The sequence below is a fragment of the Tachypleus tridentatus genome, chromosome 6 (assembly GCF_004210375.1).
Source record: "Tachypleus tridentatus isolate NWPU-2018 chromosome 6, ASM421037v1, whole genome shotgun sequence".
Taxonomy (NCBI): Eukaryota; Metazoa; Arthropoda; class Merostomata; order Xiphosura; family Limulidae; genus Tachypleus; species Tachypleus tridentatus.
In genome coordinates, this window is record NC_134830.1 from 27827674 (window position 1) to 27841783 (window position 14110).

General features: G+C 30.8%; 1 protein-coding gene across 3 annotated transcripts in view; it reads right to left on the minus strand.

Moving 5' to 3' along the window:
* Positions 1 to 13292, minus strand: part of LOC143252138 (protein zer-1 homolog) — a 48122-nt gene extending 34830 nt beyond the window's left edge. Inside the window, exons 1-5 of one of the 3 annotated variants that reach the window (XM_076503821.1) lie at positions 13017 to 13292; positions 10854 to 11751; positions 8828 to 8995; positions 7509 to 7647; positions 2116 to 2318 (exon numbers count right to left, since the gene is read on the minus strand). In XM_076503821.1, the coding sequence (XP_076359936.1) occupies positions 2116 to 2318; positions 7509 to 7647; positions 8828 to 8995; positions 10854 to 11158 (815 nt within the window). In that variant the 5' untranslated portion in view covers positions 11159 to 11751; positions 13017 to 13292. Of the gene's footprint in view, positions 1 to 2115; positions 2319 to 7508; positions 7648 to 8827; positions 8996 to 10853; positions 11752 to 12827 lie in introns of all 3 variants that reach the window. The other 2 variants (XM_076503820.1, XM_076503822.1) reach the window with 2 other exon arrangements.
* Positions 13293 to 14110: the final 818 nt, after the last annotated feature.

Sequence of the window (14110 nt, forward strand, 5' to 3'; positions counted from 1 at the left end):
TGTTTTTCAATTGGGAAAAATACATAAAATGCATTTAATCACAATTTTAAAGTTGCAAAAACGTGGAGATATTTTTCTCACGAACTGACTGCTAAGAAATAAACTTTAGCAAAATGTCTGTAAAAATATTTATTTTCACTTAACAAACCTAGCTTTTTCATTTCTTCTTTAAAATCTGCTTGTGTGTTACATTATAACTCCACTTGATCCTATTATCTACTGCAAATCAACCTACTGCATGTTTTCTACTCCATCTAATAATTATATTTCATAGACATTCAAGTTAAACTAATCAAATAATTTCACTGCCATCTTTGTTGCTGCTGTTTAACATCTGAACTTTAAAACAGTATTTTGTTTCTGTTACATTTGCTAAAAATACAAATTAGGCATGTTAAACAATGATACATTAACACACTACCTGTGATATGCTGAATCATAGTCAATTGACATAATAGTAAAATACCAATCATACAAGAAATCATCTTTCCACTTTCAATGTATTGTGTTGTATTCATTTGTATATTAAATAGCAATCCCTTTATTAACCTATTTAGCCTGTATAATATATGTAATTTTAAACACTTTTATGTTAAGGTATCCTTTATATGCTACAATTTTTATACATGTATATTGATTTAGCTCCTACAAGTAATTAGGCATGTACTTTACACCAGCACAACATTAATAAAATTACAAAAGAAAAAAATTAATAAGCCAACCTTCTAATTAAGTTTACATTCTAAACTGAATTTTTGACTAAAAATTAGCAAAAGATACACAACTTAGAAAATCTTCAATAGGAAAGTAACAAGCACTAAAACTGATTTTGAAAACAGCAACTGATAAGACTACCAAAGGAGATAACATGGATTACAAACCTATCACCGACTCAATGGCAAAAGTGTACTACTTCAGAGTTGTGTATTTTTGTTTGTAAATAAAAACCATATCCACTGGTTAAAATCTGTGATAAAAATCATATTAACTTACCATATCCACTGGTTAAAATCTGTGATAAAAATCATATTAACTTACCATATCCATTGGTTAAAAATCTGTGATAAAAATCATATTAACTAACCATATCCACTGGGTAAAATCTGTGATAAAAATCATATTAACTAACCATATCCACTGCTTAAAATCTGTGATAAAAATCCTATTAACTAACCATATCCACTAGTTAAAATCTGTGATAAAAATCATATTAACTAACCATATCCACTGGTTAAAATCTGTGATAAAAATCATTAACTACACGTTTTTCTCCACATTCCTCTCAATTCTTCCATTTCAGATTCAAAATCAGACATGAGAAAAAAGCATTTAAGATCTACCTTTTGTCCCAGGAGTCACTGCTCAAAATGCATTTCATTCAGCACAAAAGCTTGTCAGTTACGCTGGACAATGAGACAAAAGATTCTCTAAAACATTATTTAAATATGCAGTATAATAATTTAAAATGTGTGGTTAAAATGCTAAAATCTGTTGATCAACTCTGAGTTTGAGTCTGAAATGAATAAATTGAACAAAAGGTTTTAAAAAACAAAATCTGCAGTTACCTTTATCATAAATTTTAACATCTATGGCTAACAATTTCAAACTAATATCTGAAAATTAAAATTATGAAAGTTTATATACATACAGTTTTGCAAAAATTAAAAATGTTTAATATAACTTCTGAACAACAAATTACTAATCATACTTTATGTAAACAATTTGTTTGTTGATTTTCATGCAAAGCTACTCTAAACACAACTGTTCTAACCATCCCTAATTTTGAAGTGAGAGACTAAAGGAAAAGCAACTAGTCATCACTACACACCATCACCTTTTAGGGTAACCTAGTCAAGCCTAATAGCATGATTTGACTGACACTTCTAATGCACCCTCAGCCCAAAGTGTGAAGCAAGTTTCGTTTTTTTTTTGGAGTAATGGGGATGTGTGAACCAAAATCGCCTCAAATTCACAATCCAATATGCTAGTGTACTGCAAAATTAAAATTTTATATAAAAATATAATTACCTTTCAGTTTACAAATTAATGGTTGCAAACAATAATTACAAGTTACAAGACTAAGTACTACCATATTCTGAAATTAGAAAACCTTACCTTCCAGCACTTTGTATAGATTTTTCATGTATATGTCTATCCATAGACATCAATGCTACATCCAAGGCTAGCTTTAGATTACTGCAAGAACTATAACGGAAGACATCGGCAAGATTGTTCAAAATTTCCAGAAGATACTCAGGTCTGTCATAATACACCTGGGCAGCTGTGAATATTTGTTCTTCATTAGCATCTCCTGAAATCTGATGAAATATTTGAAATACAGTTGCTATAAATACTCTTTATATACAAACAAGATATAAATATATATATTCATACATATAAGTAATACTGTTTAATAAAATATAAACAAACCAAAAACACACACACAAAATAAATAGTATTGTTAGCCCTACTTCCAATGATATATTAGAAACTACATTATGTCTACAATCTTTAACCCCAAGAACCAAATTCAAATGCAGTACAAATACATAAAGTTTTCAATTTCAGGACAAGAAAGTCATTAAAATTTCAGAAATAGAGGAATGAATATTTATTATAGTTTACAAGTATTTAAACTTGTCCATACCAATTTTACACAAATATAAATAATTATGAAATTTTATAAAATATGTTAAGCCATTACAAAGAAAAAAACAAACACTGATATTACTTCTCAAACTAAGAGTATCTGCTTTACATTACTCAGATGAAATCAAATATGTATTTCATACAAAAATCTGTTTTTAATTTTATAAATAATGTATTTTGTTTTTATTTTTTGACAAATTTTTCCTCTATGTTTTGGTATTTTAGGCATTCGATTATTAAAGGAGTCAGTGGATTACTGGAGCAGTTTATATTTTTTAACACTCAGTAAGATGGATAGTAAAAACTTTCAAACATCATCTAATTAAGATTACATGCTTGTGCACAAAGAGAATCAATAGAAATCCACATTAAGTTTTTTAATAGTTTGGCCAGGTATAAAAGAGGCGTCAATCAAAAACAGGTTTAATTTAAAAGTAAATTATGCTTTTATTATTTAAATTTTGAATGATAACAAACAGGAAAATACAACTAATCCTAAAAAATAAAATCTTAGAAATACAGTTACTAGATGTACTTCTGCAGGGTCATCAAAAGTGTTCCATTTTAAGAGTAAATAAAACCAAAATTAAAAGCAGTAGATATGTTTATCTCTTGCCTTTGAAATTCACGTTATACTGTGTTGCAGCCAACAGAGTGCAACTCATCTAGTCATTTGTAAAATGTACATTTTACTGACATCACAACAGTACAAATTGCAATGTTAAGAGTCTCTTACGTAATATCATTTTACTGTCTAGTGACTAACTGACAAACAACACACTAGTGTATAGTGATGTCAGTGATTAAAACATGTGAACCCCCTAGGCAGCCTTCAGCACTGTTTGGGGAATACACACACATAAAGTCAAACTCTGGACCAAAAAATATACACATATAAAAAATAATCAATTTTTGTTTACCAACATTTTTTGATAACTTATATTCTGGATTCTAATTACTTTATCTATTAATATAAAATAGTGAAATCCTATTGCAATGATGAAACTATAGCTCCAAGACTTTTGTTCTTAATTAACTTAAAAAACAATATAATGAGAAATTTAAAATACATTATTTTTGGAGAACAATATGTATTACTAAGGTTGTCACCTAATAGCTATACACTGTACATATATATCAGCTGCAGATAATGTTCTTAAGGACATGTATAATGGACTTCAAGCCTAACTAGCCTTTTTTGTACATACAGAATCTCAAATATTTAACATCTTTTCTTTGACAAGTTTACTACAAAACTAGTTCACTTCCCTAAAACATCAAAGCTAAATAATCACATTCCACCACGCTCAAGCCTTTCTTGTGAGAAAACCATACTTGCGTAATGATTCATGCAAGTAAACAAATTTCTACATGCCAATTACACAGGTGCTTAAAGTGATCAGTTATGAAAATAACAAGAAAATATTTACTGTTGTAAACATTTGCAACGTATTTGTGGTTGCTGATTTTATTGAACCAATACAAAAACAAGAAACTACACAATATTAATGCATTTAAAATGTTTGTTTTTATTTTTATTTTCTTTTTTGCTTTCTACAAGATCCTCGTTACAACTGTCTAGGCTGACAACATAAATTTCCTTGCAATGATCTCTCTTCTCTTCAGATTCAAACACCATAATTTTATATTTTTTCCACCCATTTCTCACGATATATACTGACTGTTGTCTCAAAAATTGCATCCATCTTTTTTACAATCTAGTTTTTGTCATTTTTATCAATGATTGAAATTGACTCCGCTCCTTCATACTTCATTGAAGGTACTTGTACATTAACAGTAAGCCTGGACAAGATGTCAAATGATGCAATAAAAGCTTACTCTGTCTGTCTTGTATGAACATCTTTTTTACCAGATTAAATTTGTTGCTACGTTGTTAGTACTTTATGTATACTTTCACATCTTTGAACACATTTGTTTAAACTTACACAACCGTGTAGTTAGAACAACCTTACATGAGAATCCTCTCTCCCCTCATTGATACTCTGATGATGTCTAATACAATGGGAGTTATTCCTGACAGGTGTGTTCACTGTTCATCTTTCATTAGCTTTTCACAACTAATATTTTGCAACACATCTGCAAGTCTATAGCTAAGCTCATAAAAAGCCTAGTCAAATCATTTGTTCGATATTATTCAACACGGCCACAAGTCTTTCATCATCTCATGTTAAAGTGTAGTTGTGAAGCATTGGTTTCTTTTAGGCACTTCAAATAATCTCTAACTTCCCATAACCCTGGAATGTTTTAAAATCAAGTCTATTGTCTTGGACTGTTTGTTTCATGAATGTTCACAACAAAATTAACATTTTCCTTATCTGAAAATGCCAAGAACTATTACTATGCAAGCAATCCCCTTTGCATACTACAATCCTCGAACAATTCTCCTATCATGATGTATCAATGTGTATTGACCAGTCTATGACATAATCATTATTAGACTACAACACTCCACGAACACGAGGGTAGCAACATTCACTGTGTGAAGTAGTCCCCATTAGCACCAGCATGTAAAGACATGTTTATTTTTAAAGAAAGCAAATTTAAGTGGGAATGAAGAGTACGAGGTGGTGCAGAGAGTCTATTTTAAATACATTTTCAGATAAATTATAGTAGCTCCTGAACTTCTCTCTCTGCACCATCAAAAGCTAGACGGAGGAAAGACTGGCACAGAGAAATTAGAAGGATGAGTTTCTTTTTAAAAACGACATCAGGAATGGAAAGCCCATGAAATGGGGCATCTATAAAGTAGGGTGTAGTCCAGTGGGAATGCACTGGGTTAGAAACAGTATCCATCTCAAGCACAAAACACTCGTTGCCCAAATAAGATGGAAGAGATAAATATACTGTCTGAAAAATCTTTTGCAGGATGCTAATGTATCACTAAGATGGGCAAAATGGCAGATTACTCAACCATCCATTATACCAAAAGTGTAAAGCTGAGTATGAACAAGTATTGTGGCTTAAGCTATAAGTTAGGCCATTCAATATTGGAGAAATACTTACAAAATATATCACCATGAAAATCAAGTGAAGGAAGCAGCATTTCAGACCCATGAAATTAAATGAAACAAACACAACACCCAACCGACTGGGTATCACTACCATAAATGGCTTGGTTTATAACAAAGTGAGGTGTCCTGTAAAACAAGAGGTGCATCTGTCCAGTCTTGTACATGTCACACATGGATCAAAAGATTAAAATTAAAGATCCACAAAAACATAAGCTCTGGGAGCAAGTGCCTCACTATGAATGAAAAGATGAAAAGAACAGAAGTCTCTGATTGGACCATAAGAAGGTTAGACAGATCACCCCAGTGGTTTAGGACAGGGGAAGCACAGGTCCTCCCATTACCATCAGCACAAAAGAGAATAGAAACAACAAGCACTAACCAGATGTGACAGCAAGAACCACACCTGGTTCTGTTATATTGTTGTTTTTTAAGCAGCATGACCTGGAAGGTGAGATATAATCACTGTCAATGCAGTCTTGTAGAAAATCCTATCTTATTTCCTACTAAAGGAAGATTTTGGGAGAGAAAAGTATTCTCTATAAGGCAAAAATGGCAATGTGGTGGGTTCCATTGTCTTCAATATAGAATACATGTGTATATGTACATAAACACACAATGTTATTTTTGTTGTTTCAGGTGTTTATCTGTTTGGGAAAACTGCAAGAAAAAGTAATCAAAAACTCACCACAGGAGAGATTGAAGAATAGTAAATGGAGGGAAATGAAACTCACACACACAGATGAAATTATGATGTGGTACAAGTAACATGATAATGACATTAAGAGTTCTCCACATCCTGCTTCTAATAAATACCATATGTAAAAGATGTTAGTCACCTGATTCAAGAGATGTTTATGAGTTTTATGGGCAGTGAAATATAAACAAAATAAAGAAATCACCTGGAAATTAACTGGATAAGGTCGACATAGGAGATAAGTCATAAAAGGAGGAGGAATTCCACAAGAAAAATAAATAATATAATGTCAAATGCCTTGAAAGAAAGAAATGTAAGCAAAACAATATTGAAATGCCTGAAGAGGACTAAGGAAATGATCAGGGTCTCAATGATTGCATGGGGAAGAAAGAGAAGGGAGAGTGATAAAGGAACACATCAAAGTATGAGATTCATCAGCACAAGTCTGAGAGGAATGAAGAACAAGTTTTGGAAAAAAAATCAATCTCTTTCTGTGGAGAAGAATGCAGGAAACACTGAATGCAAAAACAGCAATGATATCTCCTGCAAATGAGAAGAAAAAAATCCACAATCACAGAAAGATGACAAGGAGTAAGTGAGTAAAACTACGCAATGGAGAAAATGTGAAACCTTTGAGAACTAAATACAGTTTCCATTATACAAAATGAGCAATAAAAGAGGTCTGAATGATCAGAAAAACTCCAAATAGGTGCACAGAAGAATGGCCAGTAAAAAAAGATCAAAGGTCACCAAAATGTCTAAACTGTAATTGTTAATCAAAAAAGTCAAGGTACCATCTAAAGTGTAGCATTTTTTCATTTGAAGTTTGAGATCTTGCCTGTTTGTTATATGCCTGAAAACTTACTGCTGACACAAGAGGGCAGGAGAGGCTATACATAAGAATTCTCTGCTTTCAGTTAAAGATCAAAAACAGAGAAGTTTATAATTCAATTAACAGCAAATTTCATTCTTAAATTAAAGATATGCCTCAGAGGAATTATAGACAGAGACCTCTATTTGTGACAAAGTTCTCAATGCAGTGACTTAAAACACTGCACAGTCATACACTTAGCATAGATACAATCAATAAGAGTTTAAAATTGTCACTGAACATGAAAAATATTAGCACTCACTCTCTTTGCAGGAATATGGTGTCGATAACATGCTTCGTGAAGTGTTCCGTAAAGTCCTAAAAATTCCAAAGGATTATCAGATCTCTTTCTCAAACCTGGAATATCACTGAGAGGTACAGAAGTTGTGTTCCAGTCTAAACTACAAGAGTAATAAAAAAGGAATTATGTATGAATGAAAAGTTATTAGCTTAAGTTGTCACTCTGCTATATGCATTCATATGTTGTTCTGATGTCCAAAAAAAATGAAATAAACATATGTTAGAATAGATAGGTACTGAAATACCAGACTAATGTAATGAAGCTACACAAGAAGGTAAACATTTTTGACTTACTTTCAACTTGATTCACAGATTCAAAATTTTTAGTGATTTCAATAGTATTGCTAGGAATGTTATTTAAATATGGAGCAAAGAAACTTGAAATGAGGATTTCAATATTAATCATAAATTGTTTAAGTTTTGATAGCATAAATGAAACCCTTAATTTTTTGACATAATATATTGTTCTTTTTCTGCACTTGCAGATTGAAAGGTGCTTTTAGTTTCAATTGTTTAAAACTTTTATTGCATACTTATGTGAATGTAAATGGCTATATTTAACTGGTGTTAATATTTTTTGTTTTGGTATGTTCTGGGTGACCTCACTGATAGAACAACCTTCCATTACTTCATTTTTTGTTTTCTTTTGCTGAAGCTAAACTCATACCAGTAATCTCATTAAAATAACACTACTTGCTTTAAGAAAATTCAACTATTTGATAATTAGTATGGAATGATGACTAAAGTTAATTCAAGTAAAAATATATAGCTCGTATTAACATAAGTAAATAATATTGTGCAATCAATTCTTATCTTAATACATATTTGTGTTATTACATTTCACTCATTCAACCTTGTTTCTTTATAACAGTTGTTGCTCATGCAATTTGATATTGATAATATAAATAGCATTTCAACTACTATTGTGACTATTGTATCCCAACTGAAATGATGAGTTCTGGCATTATCGATAAAGCTTTGTCGGCATGGGACTCAGCAGATAGTATGGTTGACAGATTGTTATACATTCTTTTTTTGCTTTCACCCTTAAGTTTTTAGAATTATACATCAAATTTACACTACTGTATGTACCTAAATTTAGTTTTTCAGGAGATATAATGCACAGAGATATAATGCTCATTAAAACAGATTAGCTACTGTTAATACAAAATCCAGACTAACAAGTTAAGATAGGTACCAGCTACTTTATTTTTTTGTAATTACATGATAAGTCATTAAAACATGAAACATTTTCTGTTAAAATTGTATAAAAAGAAATACCTCAATTCTTCAGGAGTCAACCTTTCCTGAACACATGGCCCAGCTAGATTTGTGCCTGAAATATCCAATGAAGTGAGATGTGGCAAACTCTCTATAATTTTTCTCAAAACCTGATTTGGGTCATCATACAAACTGTACTGCTCACCAAACTGGGATATATCTAAATGTCTATTAAAATAAAGCAAAAGCACAATTTTATTACCATATTAATAATAAACTAGTCTGTATTTCCAGCATCAAAAAACACCATCAAGTACTTAATTTTGTATTCCTAGTACTTTCTTTGTTCCAATCTGTAAAATATTAAAACAGAAGTAGAAACTCCCATAATTAAAGAAGAATTTGGTCTGAAGTGAGAGCACCAGATGAGTTCAATTATTTGCCTGTTTGACATCAAACTTACGAATATCACAGCAAAACAATACGAGCTCTTAAAAGCTATATATCAAAAAGATTTCTTGAATAACGAAGATTAACATAACATTTTTCCTTTTACAAACAATATGTCTTACGTTTTACACCCAATACCAGTTTGTAGTGGTTTCAACTGATATTAGAAATGATTTCTTCACATTATGGTATGATTCTATCATTTTCTTTTTATTAATCATTCTGCAATGAATATACTTTAACCTCTCTTGTTATCCACTATTCTAAGCCTAAAACTGAATCATTACAGTGCATCAAAGGTAACATGTTAACAATAAAACTGAAGAAAGAATCAGTATTAGTGCAGCCATCATAAGAATAGTGCACTCATTAGCCATAAAATCATATTTTAAAATCTCCATCTTTAGTCAAAAGGAAGTCCTGAGGTATAGGAATCATCAAACATACTTTGATAAGTTTGATTGTTTGAAATATTACAATAAAAAAACATGTATCAGTGATAGAAATCACAGATCTAAAAATAAGATGTGATGCAGAATTAGCAAGAAAATTTTATAAGATAGCCAACAAAAACAAATTCTGCCTCAACTAGTCTCCGTATTTTTGTGTCTATATGTTGAAAACACGATAGTTTCTGGTTTTAAGTTTTGATAGAGCATTGAAACATTTTTCTGAAACTATAGCAATTTTAATTTGGAAGCTTAAGAAACAATCAAAATTCAAATATGTACCTGGCATGGAAAATTCTTCTACAAATACAATAACTTTTAATATGGTTAGAAAATGTATTAACAGTTGTAACAGCCATTCCTTCTACACCCACTTGGAAGTTAATGATGCAGTGGTCAAAACTATTCAGCACAGAATAAAATGGGTATGGAATACACCAATAAAATTACAATGTTGTTTTTAAATTTTTAACTCTTAATATAACACATAGAGGGAGGCAATTTCTGCGAAAAGTTACATTACACTCATGGACTGAATCAATACAATGACACTGATTAGTTACATTGTTTCACACAAGCCCCCCCCCCCAGTACAGCGGTATGTCTCCGGATTTACAACGCTAAAATCAGGGGTTTGATTCCCCTCGGTGGGCTGAGCAGATAGCCTGATGTGGCTTTGCTATAAGAAAACACACACTGTTTCACACAAATGAGCAACAGCAACCACATTTAGTAAGTATTAATGTATAAATAAATTAACATCTGAAAAAGTACTTTTGAGTGGTAGTGTAATTGAAATTGTTTCTTTTTAGCATGTTCTGGAAAAAACAAATTTTTAAGTAATTACATACTATGTACAAATCCAGGGAAAAAGTTTTTCTGAAAACTAAAATCTTCTTGACACTACATATGGTTAATGTTAGCAATAAACAACCAACAAATTTATAGTAAAACAAATCTACATGAAATAATTTGGAATTTGAAATATACATACAGAAATGCATTCATGACTTTTCCACTAATGCTATAGTTGGGTTATTTAAAAGAATTAATGTATCCATGTTTCACAACAAAACAACAGCCTTTCAGAAAACACTTCAACCTAATGAATATCAAAAACAAGCAATTTTATTATTACTGCTACAATAAAAACTGTATTGTTATTGTAACTAAACTTAGAAACTCACCTTAATTTCTTTAACTGACAAATAGTTGTGATATGTTTGTGCAGCTTTGGTACATCATACAAAATAAGTGATGTTAGGTTCTCAAGTGACTTAAGACAGCTCAAGTCTTTGATAGGAGAACAAGACGAAAGATCCAAATGTACCAGCATTCTTAAAGGTTTTAAAAGAACCGAGAAAAAATCACAATGTGTTGGAACTTCAGCTTCAAGGCCTTTAAAAATTAATTTTCTTAAGTTTGGAGTTTTAAGTATATACATTTCAGTTTCTTTAGGTTCTTCTCTCATGAATAATTCAAAAAGTAACATCTTTTGCTCAAATATTTGTACAGTTGTCCCAATACATAAAGACAGTATATTGGAACCAGCACTGTTTATCAATTCTAATGACCTTTCTGTCAGATTAAAGCAGTTTGAAATGCCTAGTGCATCTACATTATGTCTTAGAACAGTTTCTAATCCATCATCAGTAATATCAGAATTATACAACTCTACTTTTTTCAACCTGGTTTTTACAGGATCATTAAAACACACAAAAATGCATCACCAACTGTACAATGCATCTTTTCTTGATATATCTGTAACATCTTTTCACATATTCCCAGCTGAAGAGAGATTCCTTCTCGCAGTTGTTGACTGCCATTATCTGCATTTATTTTGCATATGATATTCTGATTTTCTAAACAATATTTGATACAAATGTCAAGCAGAGAATCTGGTGCATAAGGTTCCCACATAGATTGCCCTTTTAGAAATGCTGACATTTTTTTTGCAAATACTTCTGTCAAAGGTTATTACTTTTTAATAAAGTTGAGGAAACAAGTTCTTACAAGGAAGTAGGAAACATTTTACTCCTTGAAATCTAAACTCCAAAGATGACTTCTCTGTACTGTCATATTGACCTAGAAAACATATTTCATGAAACTGATGAATAAGCTATTTAAAATTAATTTAATTCTCTTTTATGTTTCTGTTAAAATATATTCATAGTGCTAATTATATTCTAAACACATAACCTATACTTAATGTTATATGTTTAAAAAACCTGAAATTGTAATGTAGATTTACTTTACATTAGAACCTTAGAAACTTTACTTTTCTCAAATCCGTTTTTCCTAGCATTTCACTAGAAAATGTACATATCATAACAACGACACTTCAACTAAACTCACATGCAGATAAGCCAGGAAACATAGCAATGTACACAATATATCATTTGCAATTTCATTTAATCAGAAACTAACTGGTAAATTAATTCTTGAAGTTTAAAAAAAACATAAATAACGGTTATTACAAAAATAAAATCACATAGGTAAAACACTGAAAAAAATGTATATTTGAAATCAGTAATTTAAAATTCAGAGTACAATAACACTATCATTCAAAACTATTGACTTAATACTTCCAGAAGTTATAAATACATACCCACTACTTTCATAATCTATCTAATATTCTAAGTTCTAACTTAAGACTTAGAGTTACATTTACATCAACAGAATGGTGAGCAGTGAGACAGCTTTTTAATAGTTTATCAGGGTTCATGATATATTAGAAAGGTTTAAACTTATAAAGAAAAAATGAAATAGAGACTAAATACTCCTACTACTAATAATAAAAATATTAGTTTACTACCATGCTATTACTAGCACCAAAGATAGTTTTAACTTCACTCTTAGGTAAATCTGAATACTTTTGATTGTTGTTGGAACCTGTAGAGTTCTATTCGGACTCTTAAAAATCTATATAATATTTGTGTATTATACGTGACAAAAAACTAGACAGTTTTATTATAACACATTTTAATGTTATGTCACTTTGTATCACTGTCAGTGAAAATAAGAGCCTTGACTAAATTATTTAGATTGGACTTTAGCCTTAGGTTACAGACTAGAAATAAATAATAGTAACAGTAATACTCTTAATTAATATCAACATTATCACTACTAATATTAAATAGTAATATTATCTACAGACTTACTGTTATTGATTATTAGTGTTAGCAATCACATTTGAACTTCAACTTTGAAAGTATCATTACATACTATCAGAGTATCATATATTAATATACATGTCTAAAGTTTTCTTATAAATGATTTTGCATTGAAGATAGTTTCCCAAACGTATCTCCAAACACCTTTGCCAATACTGACAATAAAAATTTCATTACTTTATTTCAATCTTTCTCAAATTGCGTTTCTTCTTTTTCGTTGTTATTTCCACTAGGGGTTAAACGATTGTTTAAGGTGCTATTATATTTATTCAAATAAATAATTACAAATATGAAAAAGACAAATCATAATAATACTCATTTAATCTAAACTTTGTTGAAATATATCAGTTAATTATATTAAAATATACGTTCCCTTTCTCGCATTTGTAACTTTCACAAAACTTAAAACTGATGCGTCATTTTGAGATTGTGTTAAGAATCTATTTATTTCCAGTTTGAAGGTGAGGATAACCATCTGGTAACACTAAATTGTAGAGCGAGCACGCCAGGTCATAATCAGTGCGATACCTCAACATATTCTCTTTCACTAAGCTGTAAGTGAATCATAAAAAATACAGTAAATTCCTAAGCAAGATGAACAAAAGTGTGCTGCTAACTGTCTCCTTTCCACTGACCAGTAGTTCGAAAATGTATAACCATTGACATTTTCTACCGTCGATAATAATGTTTCCTAAACATTGAAATTTCTGCTGTTATTATTATTATTCAGTTAATCTCACGGTGATATTTAATTTATTTTCATTATATATCTAATTAAACATATTTTTACTTTCATTTTCAGGCTAAAAATGATTCTTTCATATAAATTTATTTCGCGAATAACCGGCACTTTAAAGTTATAACTCCTGGATATCTTCATTACAGCCTCCCAGTGGCTTAGCGGTATACCTGCGGACTTATAGCACTAGAAATCGGGTTTTGATATCTGTGATGGGCAGAGCACAGATAGTCCATTATGTAACTTTGTGTTTGCTTAAATACAAACAAATTTTCAATATGCTGTTGCAATCTGGAGGTCATTTGCCATATTCTTAAAAATTAGACTTGAAACCTCCCCCTGTAGATCAGTAGTCAGTTTTTGGACTCGACTGAGCATTATCGACATTTGGTCGTTGTGCGCGACCTGAAAAAGTCAGGTTTACTTTGGGCCTTTTCCTCCCACTTTCATTGTTGTTAGTAAACTTAAAACACTATATGTTTATTCAAGAAATCACTGCACACTTGAATATTGATTTTGCTTCCCTAATTCA